We start from the raw sequence: 27,355 nt of genomic DNA on the forward strand, positions 1-27,355 counted from the left end.
ACAATTGGTAGGTTCTATAGCAGTTCTCATATTTATTCTTGGGCATTCACTGTTGCACAAGCAGGACAACAATTGTGGATTTGGTTTAACTTTCCTCACACCACACTCTAATGTGAGGTATAAAACAGCCCTTCCACAAGGGTGTGAAAGGGCACTCTTGGATCCAACCCACTATGTACATCAAATGTGTAATGTGCAAGGAGCCAGAAGCCTGATTCTTTTTCAGTGCCAGTCTTGGAACCAAGTTGGTGAACTTCTCTGTCTATGCAGAAATCAGTGGGAAAACCAACCAAAACAATTTGAAGAACAGCACATCTTTCTAGATCTCCATTCATGTGTGTGGAGACTTCTATAGTAAAATATAAGAGGCAGAGCCTTCTTTGAGTGCTAAGTTCTATTTCTCAGCTGTTGTTCATCATAGTTTAGATTTATGGATTCCAGAGCTCCATCTGTAACTTTGTATAGTGTTGTATAATCATTAAATATGGAACAATCCATGTTTTTTTCCATAGCAAAAATATAACAGCATCTCGTGTTTCTGGGAAACACAGCCTTTAGGCTGTGTGAGGATCAGTTGTGTCTTCCATCACAGGAAACCTCGTAACATAAATGGACTTTTTTTGCCACCTAGTAGTGGTGAGTACAAATGTTTTCTCCATATTCTGGGAATGAAATAGAAATGTTTAAACATGCCCCAGATTCCAGTATTAAGAATCTGGGGCATGTTAAGAAGCAACATCATACAAGAAAGCTGACTTTTACATACAGATACACCCATGCCTGTGGCCTAATGGATCAGAATGAGAACAGCGTTTCGAAGGTTATCATGCTCAGAAGTAGACAGCATTTCCAAACAGTGGCAAATATTATTCGAAGTCAGAATTCGTAAATAATTGCTCATTATCACGGAGCCAGTACAAATATAATACTGGCTTCCTGTTAACTTGTGATAACAAAGCAGTTTGTTAGTACAAACTTTAACTGTGGTTAAGAGTAACCAGGATTCCCCTTAATTTAGGATCTATATATGTTTAGTTAGTTCAGTTTATTACATTTATATATATCTTCACACAACCAAAAGGAGTCCCAAAGTGATGTACAAAAAAGGTTAAAGTACAAAGAGTATGATATTCTTAAATTCATTACATTTAAAACATATTCATTAAACCCATACCAACTTACTACAAAGGCCCATCCCAAAGATCACCCCAAACCATTCCCCATCCAACATAGGAATGAATAGTAGAAATAACCACCAAGGCCAGACTGTTAAGATTACTCAAATATCTAGGAGATGAGAAATGTCTTGGCCTGGCACTGAAAGGATGACAGACTCCGCATCAAGCAAGCTTCGCTGTGGAGCATGTTCCATAACTGGGGGGGTTACTGCAGAAAGGTGTATGCATGCACGTGCTTAATGTACTCTAGAGATGTAGCAGCTACTTTCATGTAAGCTGCTCCCATGCAGTTGGAGGATATGTTTTAATGGCAGGGGGCAGAGTTAGTGTCAGGTTTGACTGGCCACTTGGCATTGTGCTGCCAATTTCCCCCAGCACCAACCACCCTCCACCCAACATTGCCACTATCTTTTGCCGCCACTATCTTTTGCCGCCACTTCCCCCCACCCTCACCAGTGCCACAGGTGCTGGCCCTGGCAGTTGGGTATCACACTGTGGGAGAGAAAACGTGGCCAGCTGGTGCTGATCAGAGCTATTAGAGCACTGCCACTGCTGGGTACACCCACCACTGGAAAATTGGGGGGGCTGGTAGCTACAATGCTGCCAGGGACAGTATCAGCCCCACTGGGGGGCCCAAGTGGTGACAGGAGATGGCAGTAATGCCCAGGATGGCAGCAGGGGTCCAGGCAAGGCATCAGCCCGTAGTTGGCCCTGCTGTGGTACGTGGAATCCTGCTGAGTATACTGTTTGCGACCCAGGGTCTGAATACAAACAGTATGGTTATGCCTCACAAAATTGGTGTCCCCTTCCCAGAGGGAGAATAATTCTGTAGATGCTCATGGAAAATAGTTCTTCCTTGTGTCCTCTGTGCAGACACTCTTGTGTCTTCAGAGTTGTTAAGCAAATTGGAGCCAGGGTTACAGCTTCAGTTCTTAGACTAGAAATTTTACAATATAAGCCAACATGATACCGATTTAGGTGGCAATCCAAAACTCAGTTAAGCATACTTGAGTCCCCTTGGTTTCCTTTTACCTCTGATTGTACATGACCACCACACTGGTGTTCTGTACCTTACACTCTAATGATGAGCATATTTGCTTGCCATTAAATTCCACTGAAATTTCTGGGACTTCCACATAGGTGTTTTTGCTGGATTTAAGTCTGAACATCCTGCTTTCCAGTAGTAATTTTCACGCTTTTGTGATTGCGTGTTGCTGTGACCTACAGCAGAGGTGGGCAGAAGTTAGATCTGCATCTACTGTAGATCTCTGGGTGATTTGGAGTAGATTAGCAAGGATTTCTGATTCCCAATGGTTTAACAATAACAGCAACAAAATGGCTCCCTCCCACCCTAAATTATACTGGTGGATGAAGAAAGCTGGCATGGTGAAGGTAAACAGGAGTGGAATTTTGTGTGGAAGGAGTGTGAGCTCCATTCAGCTCTGCTGCTCAACAAATTACTGAGCTCAAATTGTTTAATTCTAAGCATATGTGTTTTGCATCCAGTTGGTGGATCTTAGGTATCTAACAAAAAGTAAAGTAGATCCCACAAGCCTGAAGTCTGCCCATCCCTAACCTACATAGTCATTTTGTGAAAAGTGGGCATCCTTGGGGGCTTGGCTATTATAGTGGACAGTGGATATTAATGGACAGTTGACCCCAATGTCAATTTGTTGCAGGCATTGGTATGTACCTTGAATCATATCCATCAGCCAAGGTCAGGGGGAGCTGAAAGAAACCAGTTTTGCCTGGTCTGGCAGAGTTGTTAAAAGTTTCTGGGGAAATCAGTTTTTGGAATTCCAAGGTACAGATACTGATTTGGGGTTAAGACTTTCTGCCATAGTGCTTGGTTCTATAACCTGTAGTGCCTGCTTAAACTGTGTATTACATGGGCACTGTAAGCATCCAGCACTCTTTCCTCCATAGGAAACTCATCTTGTGAAGGTTGGGCTGAACTGAACACTCAGAGAAGAAGGAATGAGAAACAATATGAATAACTTATGTACTGTATAACTTAGGGATCTCCTGTTCTCATTTTTAAAAAGTGTAAAGTACATATATAGTCAAAAGATGAATGCTGCATTTTATATACAAACACAAGAGTATGGTTCCAATATAATGTATTTTCTCTATGGAAAAATACATGTGGAAAACGTTGTGTTTCATAAGAAAAAAAAAGACTTGGATATTGCAGGAATGATCTACAGATGGGATACTGTCATATAACTTTCCTGCAAAATGCATATGCATTTTTCCACTCATAATGGATTCCACATGCATTCCTAGTTAGAAAGAAGAAAGATATTTCCTCTGAACTAGCTCTAACTAGAGAGAAAAGTGGTGGAGAAGAACGTGGCTAAAAAAAACCCATAAGGTTGGGACAATGGCAAAGGACTTAGAATTATCCAGGATGTGCGGAGGCAGCAAGAGAAAAGGAAAGTATGGGTGTATTTGGTAACTGGGCATACAAATTTCATGGGACTGCTTGCAAAAAGACTACCTGGCCAAGATGGTATGAGAAACGCTACTCTATATGTTTCTGATGCTAAATTATGTTCACAAAGTGATGGTAGTAGTTATTAGAGCCACAACATTTAGTCAATTGATCAGTTAGAGTAATTGATTCAAATCATCTTTTCATTTATTATTTTTAAACAGATTTCTTTGCAAAACAAATAACTGTGAATACTAAGCCATTACTGTTCTTTAGACATTTAACACACTAAAACCTATTATAAACATTAAATGTTTAGTGAGACCCATCAAATACCTTATAACAATAAAATATTTAGACATAAATAACCTTTGAACAGTGAGACATTGCATTAAAGAAAATGGATAGCCATGTATCACACTTTGCTTATTACTCCAAAACCTCCTAAATGGCTCCTATTCCTGTTTAAATTGATGTATCCTATATTTTCCCTTCTTAAACCAAAGAGACCATGTAATTTTGGATAAGGTTGCCAAATCTCACATTCTAATATACCACTCTTTTAGTCGGGGTATTTCCTTTGTTTTCCAGTACTTGCCATAAAGAAGATGTGCTCTTAATATCATATAAAAAAGTAGTTTTTCTTTGTTCTTTGGTACTGCATCTTTCAAATAAGTTAATAAGCAAATTCTAGGATCAAAAGGTATAGTATGTTGGAAAGTATTACTAATATTAAAAATAATTCCTTTCCAGAAATAATAATAATAATAATAATAATAATTATTATTATTTCTATACTGTCCCATAGCCAAAGCTCTCTGGGTGGTTTACAAAAGTTAAAGTAGTAAAATACAACATACAAAGTTTTAAAACCATTTACATGAAACCTATGGACAAACAACATATGACTAAAAACAACTTTGAACTAAAAACAATTTGTTTACAAAATCCAACAATAAAACAACACAGCTTAAAAACAGTATACAAAAATCAGCAAAAGGCACAAGAGTTCTAAAAAGGGAAGGCCTGCTGGAATAACAGTCTTTAATTCCTGCTTAAAAACCTTCAACAAGGTCAGCAGGTGCATTTCACCCAGCAGGTCATTCCACAACTGAGGGGCAGCAAAGGAAAAGGTCCTCTTGCATCTGGCTGCCAGTCTCGCATTAGGCAGCTGCAGCAGAGAGCCCTCAGAGGACCTTAGGTGGCGGACTGGGGTGTAGGGGAGAAGGCGCTCCCTGAGGTACATTGGACCTAGACCATGTAAGGCTTTAAAGGTAAGAACCAGCAGTTTATATTTTGCTTGGAAACAGATTGGCAGCCAGTGTAAAGATTTTAAAACCAGTGTAATATGGTCTCCATGGGATGTCCCAGAGACCAACCTGGCTGCCATATTTTGTACCAGTTAAAGTTTCCGAACGAAATATAAAGGCAGCCCCAAGTACAGCACATTACAGAAATCAGGCTTAGAGGCTACCAATGCGTGCACCACCGTTACCAGGTCCACACCTTCCAGGAATGGGCATAGCTGGCATTTCAGCTGAAGTTGATAACAGACACATCTCCCTGTTGTCTCCACCTGGGGTACCAGGAGAAGGGTTGGGTCAAAAAGCACCCCCAAGCTACAAACGTGCTTCTTCAGGGGGTGTGCAGCCCCATCCAGAACTGGTTGACATAGCTCAATACCTGAATTAGGACCCTCCACGATGAGCACCTCTGTCTTGCATGGATTCAATTTCAGCTTGTTCTCCCTCATCCAGCCCATTACTGACTTCAGGCAGTCATTCAGAGGAGTCATACCTTCCTTGGATAAGGATGTTAAGGAGAAATAGATTTGGGTGTCATCAGCATACTGACAACACCCAGCCCTAAACCTCTTGATGATCTCTCCCAGCGGTTTCATGTAGATACTGAACAGCATTGGGGATAGAATGGAGCCCTGAGGGACTCCACATAATAGTTCCTTTTTCGAGGAACATCCCTGAGTGACACCATCTGGAACCGTCCTGAGAGAAAGGAGTGGAACCACTGCAGAGCAGTGCCCCCAACTCCCTCAGGCAATCCAGAAGGATACCATGGTTGATGGTATCGAATGCTGCTGAGAGATCCAAAAGAATCAACAGGGATACACTCCCCCTGTTGATTCCCAGGCAAAGGTCATCCACCAAGGCAACCATGGCAGTCTCAACTCGGTATCCCGCCCTGAAGCTGGTTTAAAATGGATCCAGATAATCAGTTTCATCCAAGACTGCTTGGAGCTGAATAGACACTGCCCTCTCAATTACCTTGCCCCAAAATGGTAGATTACTTACCGGCCTATAATTACTGAAGTCTAGGGGGTCAAGGGAAGGCTTCTTCAGAAGCGGTCTAACAATTGCTTCTTTTAGACATGATGGAAAATTAATGCCTCCCTAAGGGAAGGTAATCATATTCAGCAAAAATTGCTTTACCCTCTCCCCTCCCTGGACTACAAGCCAGGATGGGCAGGGATCGAGGGGACAAGTTGTTGTTTTTTGGCCAAGCCAAAAAAAGCTTGTCCACATCACCAGGAATCTCCTTGCCTCAAAGCAATTCCACCAAAAATGCATAAAGTCTGTTTTTCCCCTTCTACAGTTCCAACAAATATCCTTACAATATTCATAGATCTTACATAACTGTAAAGGCAATGTACCATTGAGTCAGAATCCTAATCAAATTTTCTGTTAAAAACATAGAGAGCAGTATCCAACACTGTCATTTCGCAAACTCAAATAGCACTAGTGGAGGTCTACCAAATCTTTCTGTTGCACAAGTGGTGGAGCATTACGCTTTTGCAACCCACTGCACAACAGGTTGCACAATGGGTTGCACAAAAATTACACACAAACGCATGTGCAACCACGCTTGCACAAATGTAACTTTAGTTGGATTCTCTTCTTGTGCATAATTTGGAAGCTAGCTTCACAGTGTAATTTGCGCTAGCAGAATGACACAGCTGGATACTGCCCCATGGTTATATATCTATTTAAATTATTCCAAATATATTTCCACATTTTATCAGATGTTCTTTCTCCAAGTAATTTCTTCCATCTTTGAATGTAACCTGGTCTTCTATTTTTTTCAGTGAGCATGATAAAATTCCAGATTTGGGTTAGCATCTCTTTTGGTTTGTCCTACATTATCTTCTCAAATGTATTTAATTGTCTTAATTGTCCCTCCTGATGTCTTAACCAGCTATTTAAATAATGTCTAATTTGAAAGTATTCAAACGTATTAAGTATTGTATTAACCATTTTTTTCTCCAACTGGTCTAAAGGCTTACCCTGATTAATCAACACATTTATCAACGACATATTGTAACTTTATAAAATTATCAATTATCCCATTTTATTCAACTGTGGATCAAATAAGAGTGATGACAATGGTGATTTTGAAGGACATACATAGCTTATCCCAAACTTTCAGTAAGACTGTGATGATATAAATAATTTCCTTTACTACATTTCTTCCTTTCAGATTCATCCAAAGCAAAGCTTTTAATAGAATTTTAACAAAACTTTGTTCTAAGTTATGTATATATCCTCCTCTAATTTCAGGAGTCCATAATCCACATTAAACGATTTGCTTGAAAATAACTCTTCAAATCTGATAAAGCCCCTCTTCTTTTCTTTTGATAATCATTGTTTTTTATTCTCTCACACAAATGTATTAATAATTCATTCCCATGAGTTCATTCTTGATTCTTTTATTGCAATAGGAATATTTTATAAAAGGAAGTTTATTTTAGAGAGAATATTCATATTTATTGCTGTTATTCTTCCTGAAAAAGAGTTTATGATGTTCCCATTTATCCAATTAATCCTTTATTTTACTTTTCAATATATCATAACTTAGTACTCTTACTTGTTCATTTGTGGTGAAAAATTCAATCCCCAAATATTTTGCTGACATTTTATTAATTATAAGTCTTGTCTTACTTTCCAGTATTATTAGTTCTTGTTCTGTAAAATAAAATTGTTAACAACTCTGACTTAGTAATATTAATCATATAGCCTGCTATTTTACTAAATTCCTCTACAACATTTAAAAATTCAATCAAAGAATTTTCTGGTTCTGCATTAATCAGGGCAATATCATCTGCATATGCACAGACGTTAATTTCTCAATCTCCCATACTTTGCCATTTTATCTTAGGGTTGTTCCATAATGCAGTAAAAAAATATATATATAAATTAAATATTTATTTATTTATTTCATTTCTATACCGCCCAATAGCCGAAGCTCTCTGGGCGGTTCACAAAAATTAAAACCAAACAGCACACAATAAAACAATTTAAAATATATAGAACGTTAAAACCACAATATAACAATAATAAGTATGGATAATAAATAAGTATGGATCTAAGGGGTATCCTTGTCTACTTCCTCTTGACAGCTGAAATTGTGGGGCTAATAAATAATTAACTAATCTTAGCTATTTGTAATTTGTAAATACTATTTGTATTTGTAAATTCTGGTTTGTAAATATTATTAATCCAACTCCTAAATTTTACTCCATATGCATGGTATTGTGAAAACTGAAATAAGTAGGGCCTCTCCACCCTATCAAAAGCTTTCTCTGCATCTACAAAAACTTTTCTAGCCTTATTTTTTTCCTAATTTAGGGTGCAATCCTATGCAGGTTTAGACCAAAAAAAGCCCTACAACACCTGGTATTTCCTAGCCAGCCATGCTGGGAGTTGTAGGACTTTTTTCAGTCTAAACTTGCATAGGATTGCGCCCTTAGGGAGCAGTCCTATGGACCCTAAACATCATGTGAGGGGACATGGGATACTTCAGACTCCCAGCTCTGAGGTTGGAGACAGTGCTCCAACATTGGAGGGGGGAATCGTAGCTCTGACACACACACACCCTTGCAGCCACTGCAGAAAGAACCACAACAGCTGCTCTCTGTGGCCACAAATTTGACCTCGGAGTAGGGAAGAAGCAAGCATTCTGGTGCGTGGGGAGGGGAGGAGACTGGAGAGGACAGGATATGAGCTATCCTGAGGACTCTCTAGCCCCCTCACCCCCCCCCCCCCGAAGCAGTCCATCTAGACAGGCAAAAAAGCCCACCTAGTGAAAAATGCAGGGCAGGAGGACAGGGAGGCAAAGATCGCCTCCACCGCTCCTCTCGCCCTGGCATTGGATGATAGGAAGCCTCTGATCTTGGGGGCTTCCAATCATCAAGGGTGCAATCAATTGCACCATTATATAATCTATCAGGTTAGTCTTTTAGGAATATTATTTGTAAATATTTTTTGTTTTTAATAAACCCTTGCTGGTGAATTAATTTATTAAACCTGTCCTGACTGCTAAAACTGCAGCAAATATTTTAAAACCATAGTCTGGCAATGAATTAGGGTGATACGAGGTTAGCAAATATAGGTCTTCATCTGCTTTTGGAATAATCACTATCTTTGCGTCATTCCAGGTATTCTGTATATTTCCTGTGTCTAAACTAGCACCCATTGCTTTTGTTAATGGTTTTAAGATCTCCTCCAGAAATATTTTATAAAATTCAGAAGGGGATTAAAAAAAATTTTGATTACCTAAAAAAAGTGCCCCTATTTATTAATTAATTAAATTAATTTATTTAATTTCTTAATCGCCCATCTGGCCAGTCACCCGGCCACTCCGGGCAATGTACAACGGTACAATTTAAAACAATAAAATTATACATTAAAACATTATTTAAAAATACCCTAACCCACCCCAAATGCCTTCCTGAATAACCAAGTTTTCAGTGCGTGGCGGAAGCTCATTAAAGAGGGGGCATGGCGGAGTTCCCTAGGGAGAGAGTTCCACAGAGTAGGGGCCACCACAGAGAAGGCCCTCTCCCTCATCCTCACCAGCCTAGCTGTCCCTAATTGGTTGGTTAGCAGGCTTTTTAAAGTTATGATTTTTTTTTAGTACAAGCATTTCTAAAAACTCCAACTGACAACTGCATATATGTGGAAGAAGATGGGAAATGTCCCGTCTAAAATTATGTCTGCTGTGAGACATGCACAGATCATCTTAAAATATAGCATCCTTTTTCTTAAGTGTTATTGTTTATTCTCATTTATGCTGATTTAGGCTGCAGTCCTAAACACACTTACTAGAGAGTAAAGGCCATTGAACACTGTGGAAATTACTTCTGAATAAACATGAATAGGATTGTACCGGTAATTAATTAATTAATGGATTGATTAATAGATTAATAGAACAAGGCTGAAATCCTATACTCACTTAACTGGGAGTAAGCCTTACTGAGCACAGTAGAAATTACTTCCAAGTTGACATTGCTATGATTGCAGCACTATAAAACTCATCTGATTAATCAGGTATGATTTATTTAGTTAGCTCATGGTCCTAGTTGTAATACACATCTGTTACATTCTACATATAACACGTCTAGAAAACAAACACACACACAGTGTTGTGCCTTTTGTGAACGAATTACATATGTTGAGCACTTCAAAGTGTTACTCAACACAGTTTTATACTGAACTTAAAGTTCCTTCCTATAGATTCTACATTGCAAAGGGAAGTTCAGGAAGGGATTTTACATCCTGCCCAAAATCAAGATTCCACAAAAGGTCAAGAAAGTACATTAAGACCTATTCATCCTCCACTGATTATTACCATCAATCTTGAGGACGAAGAAGAAGAAGAACAGGAGGAGAAATGTAAATATTTTGTTAGTAATTCGTGTTTACCTACTCATTATTTATAGTAATTTGACTCTAGAAAATGCTGCCTTAAAAATGAGGATCTCTTATAGCATTATAGATCCTATTATTATTATTATTATTATTATTATTATTATTATTATTCCTGTGATCACTGCAGTTGTATTTTCAAGCTCTCATCCGAAGCATTGTAAATTAAACCCTGATCTGTCTGTTTGTCTGTCTGTCTGTCTGTATAATAATGACTGTTTGCTCTAGTAAATACTTTGAATTTAATGTTACGTTTGTATAATACATTTGAGTTTAGTAAATTGGACTAAAACATCTCCTTCAACTGTAGCTGATCCAGACTTTTAGTAATAAAGCTACATAATAACAAGCAAATGTTATTTAATGTTAAAAATGGAGAACTAGGATTCCCCAGAAAATGAATGAAATCTGTTACTTCACATTTAAAGCAACACTGATGTGGAACTCTACCAGTGGAAGTTCTATTTTAATTTGTATAATAAATGCAATGACAGTTGAGTCTTGCTTTGTATGGTGCAGGAAGAAATCTAGAAGGATCTTTAGTTAGAAGAATCTTTTAAAATGTTTACCGACAGATGCATCTTACTTATTGTCAAAGACACCAGAAGACATAGAAGAAGAAAAGGCAATTAAAGAGATGTGTTATAAATCTGGTAAGAATCAATTCTTGATTCTTTCCTTTTCTTTTTTTCTTCCCTCCCCCTTCCTCTTTTTTATTTGATATCACTATGGTAATTTCCCTTTGTCTTTTGTCTTTCTGGGGATTGAATCAGGAGAATACTACAGAATTCAGACTTCTCAGGAAAACCATTTCACAAAAATCATACCTTCAGTGCTGGAGAATGAGCTCTTGAAACCCCTGGAAACTGGCAGAGATTTGCAAGAAGGCAAGGACTTGAGCAACAGAACTTTCAATTTAGGTGGTTTAGATGTTGTTGGTTTTTAATTTAAATAAAATGTTTCTAATTCTTATGTTTAAAGTCTTCGTTATCATGTAGCTCAGAGGTAGAGCATGTGCATTGTATGCAGAAGGTGCCAGATTTAATCTCTGGCGTCAGCAGTTAAACAGATCAGGTAGCAGGTTATGGGAAATCTGCTTGAGACTTGGAGAGCCTGGGGCCATCCCTCTGAAACCCAGAGACCCACTGTCAATCAAAGTAGACAGTACTCAGCTAGATGGGCAAATAATCTGATCTGCTATAAGGCGGCTTCCTATGTACATCAAAATAGCAATATGAAGTTTCTGTCTCTTGGGCTGAAATCCTGTGAACATTTACCTGAGAGTAAGGTTGAATGAATCCAGTGCAACGTACTTCCAAGTAAATGAGTATAAGATTGTATTGTGTGTTATGCTGAACTTCTATGTCAGCAGTGGCAGAGAACCTCTTTCAGCCTGAGGGCTGAAGTCAGTTTTGGAGATGCTCTTGGGAGCTGCGTTTCAGTGATGGGTGGGGTTCAAGGCAAAGGAGGAGGGCCCCAAAGCAAAAGGAGTGGAGCTTAAAATACAAAAAAAGTCAGCATATTGTAGCTTAAAGTTATTACTGTCAGTAACTAAACCTTAGGAGAGGCATTTCAGCCTTTGAAAGGGTGAAAAAATTGCACAAAAGCCAGAAAAAGAAATGACTGGTGGCTGAGGGAAAGGGGTGTAGCCATCTGGGGAACCCCAGAGGGCTCAGTTTGGCCCCTAGGCCTGAGATTCTCCATCTTTGTTCTCTCTGTGTGTCTGTGTCTGAGTTTAGCTTGGGCAAGAGGCAGAGAAGCCACATTGCCTCAACCACCCTCAACAGCTCCTTGGGCTAGCCTCTCTTCACTGGGGAACAGACCCTCCAGGAGCTGATTCCTGGAGCACCTCCTGCTGCTGGTGGTGCTATCCATACTCAGCCTAGAGAAAAATGGGCTGGCAGAAATGTGTTGGGCAAGTAGAGAAAGTGACAGTCCATATCTGAAACAGCTTTAGGAGAGGAGGGAGGGAAAATACGCCTATCATTTTTTTAACGAATATATATATGTGTATATATATATATATATATATATATAAAATACCTTTAGAAGAAAGACTGGCCCACAATCTCAGATGTGGAATAATGGCGTCTGAAAGTTTTGTACTGGTGTTCCTGCCCCAGAGTTCCTAACAGTACTTTGATTATATCATGATTACTCATGGTATCAAGCGTACCAGTGCTTTAATTATGGGGGAAAGATAGAGGTCCCTTAATAAAGCCCACAAGCTCCACTGCCTCAGCACCACCAAATTTAGCAAATCATCTCCATAGTCTTTGAAAAATAGCTATGGGAGCATCACAAAAGGCTTATATTCACCTTGCATACAATACTCCTATGTTCCATTGCCCAGGTCATTGATATTGTTTAATTTAAACCAGATTATAGACACTAGTAGGAAGCGATACAGAATCACCCTACTCAGTATTTTAGAATGAGTTTTCAAGGGTCAGATTTTAATCATAATAAATGGTAGTATTGCTGCTGCTTACTAGAGTTAGGGTATGTTTAGAAATACAATGTTTTAAAGTGGGATTTTATTGTTTTAAACTGTTGTATTATTGTACATTGCCCAGAGTGGCTGGGTGACTGGCCAGATGGGCGATTAAGAAATTCAGTAAATTAAATTTAATAATAGTAAATTAAGAAATTTAATAAATTTAATAAATTAAATTAAAAAATTAAAAATTTATCTCCTGAATATTCCAGGATGCCAGCATGGTTAAAGGGGGGTTAATATGATGGTTAACTATCTGAATCTGCTTGCTATCATATCAAAATCAATTGAATTAGGATTAAGAGTCGGGGTGGGGTGGGGGGAGCCCTGAACAATACTGATACTTGTAAAAGCAAAGTAAGTATTTTGACTAATAAGTGAAGACGTTGTTCATTTTTAGACGATTTCCTTTAATTAGCTAGAGATGATCATCTTTGCTTTAAATCATCAAATTATGTGGACATGTTTGGTTCCAGGATTTTGTCAAGTGGGTTTTTTAGGAGCAGCAAGGAAAAAAAATGACTCCTGAATATCCTGCATAATCCATGATTGGGGTGTTTGAAGTAAGTGAATGTATGAACGCAGGAATCATAATATCTAGCCTATGGTATCTTTCACATATGCAAAGCACTTTGCATCGATTATCTCAGTAATGCTTAGGGGTAGAGTGGGGTGCGCTGTAATGCTTAGAGTAGCTGGGCTGAAGCTAATAAAATATTGGCTTGATTAACACTATAGTAATGTCTATGCTATGGAAAAACTAGTAGATAAGTTTAATAAATTCACTGACTCTGTCTTTTGCCCTTCTAGGTGATGGTATTGCAGTTCCATCAAAGTTTAATATTTTAGAAAGGCAAACAAAGATAATGGCATCTTTAGACAGTAGCTCTAGATCTGATCTTAGTGCCTTCGAAAATGGAGGTAATTACTTAAAAATACTTTTATTTAAATTCTTATAATGGACAAGAAAGTGAAAACTTCTGTTCAAGTACAGCTGCTCTGTGTGAATAAAAAATGCAAATTTTGCCCTAAGGTAACCTGAATTCAGTGGTCACCCACATACACCATTTTGCAAATGAATCATATGTATGTATGTATGTATGTATGTATGTCATCTTTTTTCTCTTTCTGCTTAGATCCTAATGTCTGAATTATGGAAGTCCTCCTCAGCCTTTTCTGGCTTCTCACGTTTTCCTAACTGTTGTCCATCTGTCTTTATTTTAGTAACTTGCTTTTTAAAAAATGAAAATGAAAACTGGGATTTTTCAGGATTCTGAATTTTGCTCCCAATACCTGATTCCACACTTGCATGAGACTACAGAAAGTGCTGATTTTATCTGCACACACAAAACCATACAAGACTGGACACAAGTGTTCCTCTACTGATAAAATTCAGTTAATGTTGTTCTAGTAAAAACTGGGCCCATGCCAACCTGAGATTGGCAGTGGCACAGCATTGCATTGTAGGGTAACGTGTGTGGTGTTATCAGTAGTGGGGTGAAAGTGGGTTGAAAGCAAGAAAAATGGTGTTCGTGCAACAGCCCAGAAGACCATAGCAAAGAGCAAAAGCCTTACTAAAGGATAATAACATCCTTGAGTGATTAGAGGGCTCTTTCAGTAGAAGAAAGACTACAGATAAAAAGCTCCCATTCAAAATGTCCAAGGCACTTACTTCCTTTTAAATTTCGTAATAAATATTTGGAAGTACATCTGGTCCTTTTTTCCTGGGCTGTCCACATGCTTTCTCCTGGAACACATCACTTCAATGACAGTTCAGTCTATGGAACTACAAAAGCAACCTCAGCATTCTGTCCCGAACAAAGGAAACTGATCCAAAGGAATCTCTGTCTCCATGCCAGAATCAGTAACCCTGAAACCTCTTCCTTTCACCAGGAGCTGACACGTTTTTGTAGTCTTTGTGTGTGTGCAGATAAAATGACCATAGGGGTCATTTAGGACACCCTGCTTCTACACCTGCAAGACCAGCACAATGGCTCAGGCTCATCATCATCATCATCATATTTATATCCCACCTTTTTTCCTCTAGCAAGAAGCCCAAGGTAGTATATATGATCCTCCTCTCCATTTTATCCTTACAATAATCCTGTGAGGTGAGTTAAGCTGAGAGTTAGTGACTGGCCCAAAGTCATCCAGTGAGCTTCATAACTGAGTGTCAGGATTGATTCTGAGCATGCTGAGATAGTTAGCAGTTCAGACTCAGAATGGGAACAGCCAGAACCAGGGGAGGCATCTTCCCGAGCGAGGTCAGATATGGATAGGCATGCTTCTCAGGATGCTGGGCCTGAAGCTCCCCCCCACCCCTGAGAACCCAGGAGGAGCAGGAGAGTGTGGGGTGTGACCTGAGGGATGATAGACTGCAGCGCAGAGCAAGGAGGGAAAAGTTAGGAGCTCAGACGTTCGACCTGTTCGCGGATTATGTTGATGGTGGGGGGGGCGTTCCGTCCCTACCCCCGGAATCCTCGCTGGTGGGGGGAGGCGCTCCGTTCCTCCCCCCCGGAATTCTCCGAGGCCGGCTGTGCTCCGCGGCAGCTCCGCGGAGCAGCTGGCCAGGCCAGGCCCGGCCAGGCCAGAGCCGTCCGCAGCCGGATTTCCGGCTGTGGAGGGCTCTGGGTAAAAAAACAAAAACAAAACCGCGTACGCAAATGGCAGCGGCTACGGCCGCCGCCATTTGCATTCCTTATTTTTGCCCTCTTAATCTACGGAAATATTTACGTAGACTATGACGGCGAAAATCAAGGGGAACGCAAATAGCGTAGCGGGCGGTGATCCGTGATAGTGATCCGTGGTGGAATTCTCTGACATCCCTAGGGGCATCCCCCCATAAATTATTCGAGCCGGCAAGTTCTTGTTTCAAACTGCTGGCAATGTCGTAGCTCCCATTTGGATCCCCTGTTGCCATTCGTAAAGGTATGAAGCAGCTGTATTCCTTTGTAGCCTGAGAGTCTTCAAGGATTTGCATCTGTAATGAATCTGATTGATAGTGAATTAAAGACATGAGACTGAAGCCTCCCTTCTTGTGTGCATGCATGAGGAAGGAGGGGGCCAAGGGAATGTGACACTGAGTGGGGACTGGAACCTGGGTCTTCAGAGTCCCACTCTAACCACTACACCACTCTAACCACTCACCACATGAAAGCTATGCACAGTAGCATTTTGACCTTACACTGGATTGTATGAGCTGTTGCCTTCATATACAGGCTCATAGCATGGAGCCAGTGTGGTGTAGTGGCTAGAGTGCTGGACTGGGATTCAGAAGATCCGGGTTCTATTCCCTACTTGGCCATGGAAGCTGGCTGGGTGACTTTGGGCCAGTCACAGACTCTCAGCCCAACCTACCTCACAGGGTTGTTGTGAGGATAAAATGGAGAGGAGGAGGATTATGTACGCTGCCTAGGGTTCCTTAAAGAGGAAAAAAGGTGGGATATAAATGTAATAAATAAAACGTAATTTTTTTTAGTTTCCTACTTTGAATAACTTTGCTTTATCTGCATATTTTCCCATTTGATTGCTCACTCCTTTTTCCAGTTGTTAATGTAGTTTTTGAAGCACCCTTCTGTTTACCTCCTTTTGTGATTTTTTAATTATTATTATTACCTTTATCTGACCATTCTGTCATGCTTTCTGTCTCTCTAAAGGAGGTGATTGTTATTTGTCACAAAGAAGTATATTTGTTGGAGGAATACAAAGCAAAGTGTTCAGTGGAGAAAAAGAATTTACCATGCTGAAGTGTTCAAATGTTAAAGGTATTTCGAGATCATGCTTCATCTTGTTTTGAATGGGAAAATATGCTTTTTTCTTTCTTTTTCGTCTTTTTCAATTTGAAAATACATTCTGGCAAGTTGTCTGCGTGAGTTGTCTATAACATGTGCCAGAGAGTTCAACTCTATTGGCAGCTAATTTCATTCTCTTATCACAGTTAACACTCCGTTTGTTATTTCCAGTTATGGCACATTCTGCTCTCTTTGGTTCCAACATAAACTTGTTACTGATTTTGGGTGCAGCAGGATCAGCAAGTTAATTGCAATTATCATCTTTACTGTCCCATGAACCATTTCAACTTCCCAAGAGTCTAAAAAGGGACTGAGCTGAGCAGTTCTTCAGATGAGATCTGCATTACGTAGCAGGCTTACTTTCATAGCATATTTGCATATTTCATAGCATATTTTGCCAACCTGGGCAAAAACACACATCTCTCAAAGGGATGCAGCCTGCCCCTTCTGGAAAGGAGCATTGTTTCACATGGATACTATTGGATACTACCCATACTCTTCATGCTGGCTTTCCCTCAGGGGTGAATCAGCCGGTATGGTTATAATTAACCAGAGATTATTTTATTCTGCTTTTATTGTTACATGTTGTGTTTTATTATTCTGCTAACCACTTTGAGAGTTCACTAGAAAGTGGTATATACATTTATGTAATAAATAAATAAGGGAACACTTATTTACACTGTATTTACACTGTAGATGAGGACACATGTGATATTGGCATTATGGCAGCTAGGACCAATTTATACCCCAGAAAAATGTTTGGGGGCAGGATGATTGTTAAAATCATATTATGTATGTAAGGTTATATATGTATAGATCTCAGATCATATGTTACCTCATTGATATAGCAAGGCCTTACCATGCCACAGACACTGGATACTTAATGAGTGTGTGAATCAGACCTGTGAGATGTGTCCTCCTTACTTACCGCTGCTCTAGAACTGAACAGCAGAATCCTGTCATGTTGCTTTTCTTTAGCTACAAGCCATGCTGAAAGCATAAGGAAGCATCATTTTAAAGGGGTGAAGAAAAAGAAATGGATATCTGAAGAACCCCAAAACCCAGCTATCCCTTTGACAGCAAAAGGTATTTTGAGCAATCACTTTTACTAGGTAAAAAAAGTCATATCAGTCATATTTTCAAAATTCACTAGGTCATACTTTGTCATCAGAGGCAATTTATTAAAAGAACGAGCTTTAGATTTGGATCTGATGTCCCATTCATTCCCCTATATCAGGGGTGGAGAACCTGTGACACTCCAGATGTTATTGGACCACAACTCCCATCAGCCCCAGCCCACATGGCTAATGGTCAGGGATGATGGAATTTGTAGTCCAACATCAGGAGGGCCTCGCTTTCCCCATCCCTGCCCTATATGTTGAGCAGCACTGAGTAGCTTCTTACATGTTCGGGGAAAATATTGATTCTTGTATTATTTCTTGCAGCAATGCATACTTCAAACCCTAAAGGTAAAGGGAATTGCCAACAAAATGATCAAAGCAAGAATGCTGAGAATGCTTCTTATGTTCCTTCTCAGAGAGCCAATGGGAGAAGCATTTCCTTGAGTTCTCCAGTAGCTGGAAGGTCACCAAATCTGACCTATGGTAAAGTTGGTGTGGCCAAAGAATCTAAGATGAATTTACCTACAGGTGAGCACCTAGTTTCATAGGACCTCTTTCTGGCATGAGTGTTAGTTTTTATTAATGAGATTGCTGCCTATCACACAAAACTGGATTATTATTATTTTTAATTTCAACCATGTAAACTGCCCTGGAATCAATGTTGACGGGCTATATAAAATGTTTTAAAGGCACAGTTCTGTTGATTGCGCTCTTGATGATCATAAGCCCCTGAATTTGGAGGCTTACAATCATCGTATGCAAGGTGGAAGGAGCAGTGGAGGCGACCTTCACCTCCCCATCCTTTTGCTCTGCATTTTACACTAGATGGGCTTTTTTTTAGCAAAGGCATTTTGGAGGGGGAGGGAAGGAGGCCGGCAGAGGTTCAGGATAACGCATATCCTGGCCTCTCCAGTCTCCTCCCCACCTACTGAAATGCTCCCTTTCCCCCTCTCGTGACCTCAGAGGCCAGGTGGCACAGTTTCTGTGCTGGCTGTGAGGGGGAGCAGGGTCAGATCTCTAACTTCCCCTTCCGAGGTCAGAGCACTGTCTCTGACCTTGGAGTGGGGACTCCAAATAATCCTATGGCCCTTCAGACATTGTCTAGCAGCCATAGGATTGTGCCCTAAATAAATGAAATAATAAATACTGGGAAAGTTTGTAATGTCCCTGTCTGTAGTTAAGTCTGTATAATAATACAGGGGAGGGGATCAGGAGAAACTGGTCATCTATACATAATATATTTATTTGTTCAGAATTGTGGCCCACCCCATCTCTAGCCCTTATCAGTTTGAGTAAAACCATATATATATATATATATATATATATATATATTTATTTATTTATATTTAAATATAAATAAATTCACATAATTTCACTGATTTTTTTTAGGGTATATATATTCTAAAAAAAATTAAGTCAGTGAAATTATGTGAATTTTCTATAAAAGTCTTCAAGAACTTATTATGGTAGCAACTGCTGCTCACAGCCTTATTGGAATATATTTAACGAGGGCTCAGTCCTATTCAGATAGGCGGCCACCACCAAACTCGGAGGCGATTGCCTATCCAGTGCAGAGCAGGAGAAGCATGGAGGGGATCGTTCCCTCTGTGCTTCCCCTGCTCTGCATTTTCGGTTAGACAGCTGATTGCTCCTGTCTAGCTGCGGGAGGGCTGAGCAAGGGAAGAGGCTGCTGTATGACACATTGGATGTGTCGTACAGGCATTTCTGCCCTCCCTGCCTCAGAATACCCCCTAGAATGCCCCTTTTCGGCTGCTCCACACTCCTCTTGCAAGCGCGGAGGATGGGGATGTTCCGTGCTGCCTCTGAGGCAGTGCGGAAGTTGGGGGGGCAGTTCTCTGGGAACCAACCTTGGAAAACGGGCTCAAAGGTCAGTTCTTGAAAACCAGTTATCCTGTGGCCATCTAGCCTCTGTCTAGTGGGCATGGGATTGCTCCCTAAGAAGCAGCTGTGGCATTATTCACTTCGTTCTTGCCATTCATGATTTTCATGAAGTCTCATTTTCCATTCTGGTACCCCATCTACTTTGTTTCCAGTTCTGGTTATAGCAATCTTCATCTTCATCCATACTTGCTTAGCACCCGAAACATCACTGAATATCCTTGTGTCATCTTTGGTCCATGCAGGGATATGTTGCCAGGGATATTTTGGCAGCAAATATGGCTGCTGCTTTCCATTGACCTTGACAATTTTTTCCCAAAGAAAGTACAGTGCTTACTTGCAGGGTTAGGTATAAGTCCAGCTGAAGGCAAAGAGAATGCCAGGTTAGAACACTGTTTGAGAAAGGCACTAGGACCAAATAAAATTCAGGATGAAGAGTAAAAAAGGCAAGAGCAGAAGTGGATGTTTATAGTCTATGGGTGTCTGAGTTAGAGCTGAAGTGAAGGTGGGGTGCAGGTCCTGTGAGGGACCTGGAGAGGTCCAGATTAGAACCACGAGCAGTAAAATGCCCATAACTCACAGCCTGGTCTGAGGACTTTCATGATAAACTGGAAGTGATGTAGAAGCAGTGGTGAAGGGCTGTGACTCAATTCAGGGTTTTAGTTATCACCAGTCAAAACTCTAATGCTGCTATCCAAGGTGCTGAAGCCATTTTGGGTATAAAGTTCAGTACCTTGGATAGCACCATTAGAGTTTTGGCTGGTGGTAACTAATCCTGAATGGGATCACAGCCCCTTTGGAATTGGAGTCACCAGCTGCCACTGTGTAGAAGGTAGAAATCAGGGTTGTCCAGTTGGATGCTCGTAGATGGAGCAATACTATTTATTTGGCTAGAAAATACTCTTGCTGTCATCTGCGTTGCAAGATTTATTACTGCAGAGTTAAGAGAAAAATAAGTAAACACGGCAAAGGCTTAGGAATGCAAAATCTGGCTAACTTGAATGTAAATTGTAACATCCTGTGGTCACATTCAGAAACCCAAACTCAGGCTGTTTTTTTGCATTTGTCACATCTGCAGTATTCTGCCAAGTTGAACTCCATTTTCCACATTCAGCTGTTAATGTTTTGTGACACTTAGCAATATCACACCTTGGTGTGAGAAGAGCCATACTCCCAGCGGATGTCAAAAAAGGAGATCTGTGACTAAGATTTTGCACCCTTTAAGACCATGTCTCTTTCACAGGAATGGAAAAACACTTATTGATGATGACGCTACCTATTTTATACTCAAGAATACAATCCTGCTGGAATTTAGTCATTTCCTAATTATCACTTTTACTCCAACAGATTTGGTCTCCCTTGCCCTACTCTGTCTTCCTGCCTGTTTTTTTGGGTGTGGGGTTTATATGTGTGGGTTTTCTTTTGGTATAATCTTGTTGCAGTGGAACAGTGTGCTTGAATGTTACAACTAATTCATTATAGCTAATGATTTTTTTTAATTTACAGAATTTTAAAGCCACCTTTTTATATAAAAATATTCTCAAGACAATGAATAATTATAGGAATTATAGTGGAAACAAATTAAAAATCATCAAATTAAAATAAAACTAAAATTACAATACAGTTTGAAACATAAAAAGCAGTAATAAAAACACTTCAAAAGGTAACAGCTAAAAATGCCTGCTAGAAAAGGTGGGCCTTTGCTTTCCACCAAAAGGTGAATAGTGATGGGGTAGGGTAGGGTGTTCCACACTATCCTAGCTCCACTACAGAAAAGGTTCTGTTCCTCGTGCCCATATGCTGTACTTCAGATGGGAGGAGGACATGGATAAGGGCCTCAGTATATACCCTTAATAGTCAGAATCAGGCAGCTTCATATGGTTGAAGGTGATTCTTAAGATGCTCTTGTCCTGGATTGGTTAGGGCTTTAAGGGTCAGAAAAAGCACTGAATTGAACCAGAAACAAATTAGTAGCCAGTGTGTATGGTATAATACAAGTGTTCTGTATTTTGATCTACCAGCCTGACATAGAGCATGTTACAGCAAAGTAGTCTGGAGATGATTGGCTGGCTTCTCAAGGAAAAGATGCTGGTGGTTTTCAGCAGAAGCTGGTAAAAAGCACTCCTAAACACTGTTACTACCCGGTCATTGAGGAGCACAAAACTGCCCACAGTTTTTAAGGGGGAATATGACCATGTCCAAAACAAATGGCCACCAACTCCTAGACTTCTGGAATGTTAACTAACAGCACCTCTGTTGTTTCTGGATTACACAATAGTTTGTTCAACCTCATCCACTCCAGAACTGACCCCAAACACCAGTTTAAAGCTTCACTGCCACTGGAAATGAGACAGAGATGTGGGTGTCATGTGTATACTGTGTGTCATATGTATTTCTGGATGACTTTGCCCCAGAAGTTTCATTTAGAGATTAAATAGTGCGGGACACATGATGGAACCTTATGGCACCCTGTTGCCAAAATCTGTAGGGTAGAACAGCAGTTTCCCAGCACCACCTTCAGAACCTGACAAAAAAAGAAGACTGAAGCCACTGCAAATACAGTGTCTCCCAGTTCCATTTCAGGCGATCCAGAAGGTTACCATGGTACAGAAAGTGCTGAGAGCTCCAGGACAATCAACATGGCTACATTGCCCCTATCCATCTCCCAATGTAATCCACCAGGACACTTAAAATAGTTTTGTCCCTAAACCAAGTCAGAACCTATTTTAAAATGGATCTAAATAATCACTTTCATCCAGGAAAACTTGGGAAATGGAACACACTTGAACACCTTGTCTAGGGACAGTAAATTTGGCAGAGGCCAGTAGTTGCTAAGAATAGATCTGTGGGATCAAGCAGGGGTTTTTACAAGGGGTCTCACAGTGGCTTCCTGAACAGCCAGTGGGATCACACCTTCTTTTAAGAAGGCATTTACTACTCTTGACATCCAGTGAGTCAGCCTTGACCTGGCCATGCTAATCAGCCAGTTGGGCTAGGTCCGGAGCATATGTGGTCTTTACCTCTCCAAAAGTCTTGCCCATGACCTCAGGTTGAATCGGGAATGCATTTTCCTTTCGGGTTAAGATATTTTTCAAAGTGATTTGTGATTCATGCAATTTCAGTTTAACAGAATGGGAGTTACAAATGACAGTCTAAAGCAATCTGTGTTTTTATTTGTAGAAAGGTTCACTTCGGCATATAATATACCAGCTTGGCGAAAAAGAAGCCCACATTCTAAAGTATATATTAAAGCTGAAAAAATGCATTCAGGTATTTATAGTCCTAATACTAGCGTGTTTTAATTTGTTAAGAATGAAAGTAAGCTAGAATGAGGGGGAATTTTTTGAATGGGCATTTGTTATTATGCAGATAAGTTTATTTATTTATTTTTAATATTGCTGTTGGATAGGAGAGGAGAACTCACAAAAGTGTTAGATAAGTGTTAGAATCTATGCATTGTTAGAACCTATGCATTTGTGTCCCAGAGACTGCTGCTCTGGATAAGGAGGAAAAATACCCAGACCCAGATCTTGTTCTGTAATCTTTCTTTACTTAGACAAACTGGCTAAGGTAAGGAGATCCCTTGTTTTTCTCAGTCGTCATTATCATATGGTATCTGGGCTTGCAGGTAGACATTCTGTTTTATTTCCAGATGAGTGTCGGCTGCATAGAAGGTTATCTCCTCCATTTTTCTCATATGCTGAATAAAATGGACCTCAGGAAAGGGTCAAGATTAGACAACATTCTGCTCTGAAAGAGCCTACACACTCTTTCTGTTTATGGCTTGTTGGTTCTAACTCAGGATTGGGAAACCCTTTTTGGCCCAAGGGCTATATTGCCAACCAAGAAACCTCTCAAGAGCCACGTGCCAGCAGTGGGCAAAGCCATCTCTCTCTCTCCCCCCCGCCCATGCACAGCCCATTCTCCACACATGCACACACACACACACACACACACACACACACACATTATTCATATTATATGCACACACCCTTCTCAACACCCCATCCCCCAGCTGATCCATGTGTGTCATTGTGGTGTGCTGGGTAGGGAGTTTAAATCTCTCTGTACAGTGTACCATGATGGGGATGAAAATTGGGCCCTCTTTATTCCTTAGCTGACTGGCACAGATGAGCTAAGGAGCAGCAAGGGACCCATTTTAATCCCCACTTTAATCATGGTATGCTGGGTGGAAGGTTTCTAAACCTTCTCCCTCCAGCACACTGCGATGGGGATTAAAACTGTGGCAGACAAGGGGGTGTGGTCTGGGAGAGTGCCCTGGGCCAGACTGAGGAACCTCACAGGCTGGATTAGGTCCATGGGCCAGAGATTCCCCATCACTGTTCTAACAGATGCCTTCCTCTTAATATAGTACTTGGCTTCTTTATTCCACTGATCCTCCTGTCGTGGAACAGCCTTCCTTCTTGAAAGCTTCACCTGTGGTTTCTAGAATGCCATCCTGGGTAATCTTATTCTCTTTCCAAATTAGCTGGAAATTTGTGTGCATTTCCACCAACTGGACCATCCACATTGATGCCATGATTTCCCAGTCTGGTATATGGTCTTTTTTGAGGTGATCATAAGATGTGCAGGACTGATATTTGGCTTGGAGTGACCGGGTCAGAGAAGCTGAACCAAAACATTAGAACCACAAGGAATAAAGTTTTAAGTATTTCCTAACTGAGGGTCCAAATGCCATGTGGTAATCAGATGTCATACAAAATAACCACTTTATGTTATTCTGTACTTTTTGCTTAAACCTACATTGGAAATTTTAGCTAGAAGAATGTCTGGTAAGAGAACACTCTGTTGAAACAGCCAGATTCTTCCTTGTGGTGGATTATTGTTTTCAACTGAAGTAGCCACACACAGTGGAATATGTATTCTGGTTAAAGGAACTTCCTCTTGCTTCCCCTGTGGGCTGTGGCTTTGTATCTTCTCTGTAACTGTCTCGACCACTTCCCAGAGGGGCAGCCGTGTTAGTCTGTTGCAGCAAAAACAATAAAAAGAGTCTTGTGGCACCTTAAAGACAAACAGATTTATTCCGATGTGGGCACTGACCACTTGTAATCCTAGACTCACACTTCAGCTTCATTCAAAGTGCATTACAGTATTAAAATGCATTGTGTGATCATTCCTTTCAGCAGAGAGGAAGCTGTTCTTTTACTTAATTGTGTTTCTTTATTAAAATATCTATATACTGCCTTTCTATACCCAAATTAGGAAGACCCTAAAGATAGCTAGCAACTGTCAGTACACAACCATCAATAAAACAACATAAGCTATATAAATAGAAACCAAGACAACAGCAGCTCTGATAAGCAGATTAGCAGGTATTTTGTTATCCAAGGGTGAATTGCAGGTCTAAACCATTTTTTGTTAAATTGATGCCAAAATGCACAAAGAAAAGGAGCCAACTGGATCTTCTGCCCAGTTCCACATCCTGGGTGCTACCTGCCATATGGCCCTATCCCACACACACACCAGCTGTACTTCAGTTAGCAGCAGCAGCACCATGCAAAATAGAGCCTTCTCTGAAGACCACAGAGTGGGGCTAGATTCATATGGGTGTGTTTTACTGGTGCTTCAAAGTGCTTCCAGATGAAGGGTTCTAGCACTATCAGTCAACAGCTATTATGCGGCTCTCCTGTTTTTTCCTCCTTAACCGATTCTTTTATGGAGAGAAAAAAGATGGGAAAAGTGGTGGGAAAAACACTGGAGGGTTACAAGTTGAAAACAGTGTCATCTGGACTCCTAGTAAAAATCCATGAATGAGGCAGGGTGATTGCAGGATTAAAGCCTTGTCTGGAAGCACCCCTAGAGTGCTTTGGTTTGCTAAGTCTCCTGCCGGTGCTTCTAACTGGCAGGAAATGGAAGGTTCCTATGCACACTTCTGGGGGAATAGCCTCCATTATGCACACTTCTGGGGGAATAGCCTCCATTGAACTCAGTGGGCCTTCCCAAGGATCCTAATATATATATAGGATTGGGATATACATGTTCAATAGTAGTCATGAAAGCATAATACTTAATTTGCAGTCCATGCACATTTAATTGGAAGTGGAATTTACTAAAATAAATGGGACTTCCAAGTAATTATGCTTAGAACTGGGTGCTAGTGTGGACATGTCCACGCTTGGTGAATTTCCATGGATAACTGCAAGCCATAACCCATTTATTCTAGAGCAGTCCTAATAAACATATTGGAAAAGTTCCAGAATAAAGGGAGGGGGGTTAATGTGATATGCAATGCAATCTTAAGCATATTTACTCAGATGTAGGTACCACTTAATTTAATGAGGCTTCCTCCCATGTAAGTGTGCATAGAATTCCAGTATGCCAGCTGATAGACCATTAAACGCTAGCAACCATAACTACTTTAATAATTGCCATTCTTTATCTCCTAGAGCCCCATCTCAGGTTATGTGATGTACTAGCAATTCTGGGCCCAGTTCCAGATATTATCAAGGTCCTTGGTTTACAGCTTCTTATGGAACACCTTGATCCTGTAAGGTTCACATTTCACATATGCTTGTCTTTTTCAAACTTGCATGTGGCTTAATTTCAGAGCCCAGAAGAAATGGAAGCAGATAAAATGGAAACAGATTTGAAGGCAAGGAAAGGGGAAATAAAGAAGTGATATGCTGCTCTTCCTATGGTTTACCATCAAAGGAGAAAAAACTTCAAATTTAAATGATACAGTTATCTAGAAATTAAACTGGAAGATACAAAGATGACAAAAATTAACACTCTAAAATGCAGGAAGTACAGTGCTGCTAAAACATATTTATTAAAATATGTAAACAAGGCATGCATTTCTGAATGAGTTCTTCTACTTGTGAAGTTTGATAGTTTGAAAGCTTTACTGTTTCAGATACTTAACAGTACCATACAGTTATGATCTAGCCAGGCAGTGGGGATGTGGATTGGCCCCAAGGGCCTGATTGCCTCCTAAGAACTGCCTGGGGGCCAGATGACATCAGGGGGTGAGCCCCTCCCTCCCAAAGCCCCTCCCAGAAAGCCCCACCTCTTGATATCATCCCACCCATCCCCTTTCCCTTTTGTTTGCGTCCTCCATCCTTGAGGTGCTGGCAGAGTCTCAAGGCACCTTTGCTTCCTCCTCACCTTCCCCAGTTGGGAATGAGGCAAACCAAATTACAGCCTCGAGTGCAGCTCAAAGCTGCAGTGTAGTCGTTCTCTTGCCCCCTCTCCCTTTTTGGAGTGGATGGGGCTTCAGAGCTTGCTCAAGGCCTCTGCAGGCTGCATGTGGTGGCCTGGCCTGCGGAATTTGGCCTGCGGGCTAGAGGCTCTCCATCCCTGGTCTGGCCTCTTTCAAGAAAAGATGTTTAAAAGACCCCTATCCCCTCCAAAATACAGCGCTAGCAAGATTTTAGAGATGGCAGTACTGAAGACCTGCTAGGTTTTGAAGGGGACACCTGTTTTTCCCTTTTCTAGAATGAATGAGATACTGGCAACATTTATTTTATATTTTATTTAATTTATTAAATTTTAATCCGCTCAATAACACACAGTGCTCACATTGTGAGATACAGGGATGACTGCATAAGTCGCTGCTTTTCCACATTCCAGGAGACTTGATGCAGTAAGTCTAATGCTGACAATGCCTACTCAAAGGTGTTTTTGAACAATAGCCATAACTGGCTGAAATTCTGAGGGTGTGGAGGTGCTGTGATTCAAGTAAAACATTAGAAGAGT

General features: G+C 40.5%; 1 protein-coding gene across 19 annotated transcripts in view; it reads left to right on the forward strand.

Moving 5' to 3' along the window:
* Positions 1–26,453, forward strand: part of ZC3H11D (zinc finger CCCH-type containing 11D) — a 40,888-nt gene extending 14,435 nt beyond the window's left edge. For 8 of the 19 annotated variants that reach the window (XM_084810366.1, XM_084810372.1, XM_084810380.1 and 5 more), the window contains 10 exons: positions 513–636; positions 10,140–10,298; positions 10,907–10,984; positions 11,105–11,218; positions 13,639–13,749; positions 16,485–16,592; positions 17,598–17,705; positions 18,065–18,268; positions 22,820–22,909; positions 26,208–26,453. In XM_084810366.1, coding sequence (XP_084666492.1) covers positions 513–636; positions 10,140–10,298; positions 10,907–10,984; positions 11,105–11,218; positions 13,639–13,749; positions 16,485–16,592; positions 17,598–17,705; positions 18,065–18,268; positions 22,820–22,909; positions 26,208–26,233 — 1,122 coding nt within the window. In that variant the 3' untranslated portion in view covers positions 26,234–26,453. Of the gene's footprint in view, positions 1–512; positions 637–10,139; positions 10,299–10,906; positions 10,985–11,104; positions 11,252–13,638; positions 13,750–16,484; positions 16,593–17,597; positions 17,706–18,064; positions 18,269–22,819; positions 22,910–26,207 lie in introns of all 19 variants that reach the window. The other 11 variants (XM_084810364.1, XM_084810374.1, XM_084810369.1 and 8 more) reach the window with 3 other exon arrangements.
* The last annotated feature ends 902 nt before the right edge of the window (positions 26,454–27,355 follow it).

The sequence above is a fragment of the Heloderma suspectum genome, chromosome 7 (genome assembly GCF_057233095.1).
Source record: "Heloderma suspectum isolate Gila_16-S chromosome 7, 16-S_ref, whole genome shotgun sequence".
In the NCBI taxonomy this organism is placed as follows: Eukaryota; Metazoa; Chordata; class Lepidosauria; order Squamata; family Helodermatidae; genus Heloderma; species Heloderma suspectum.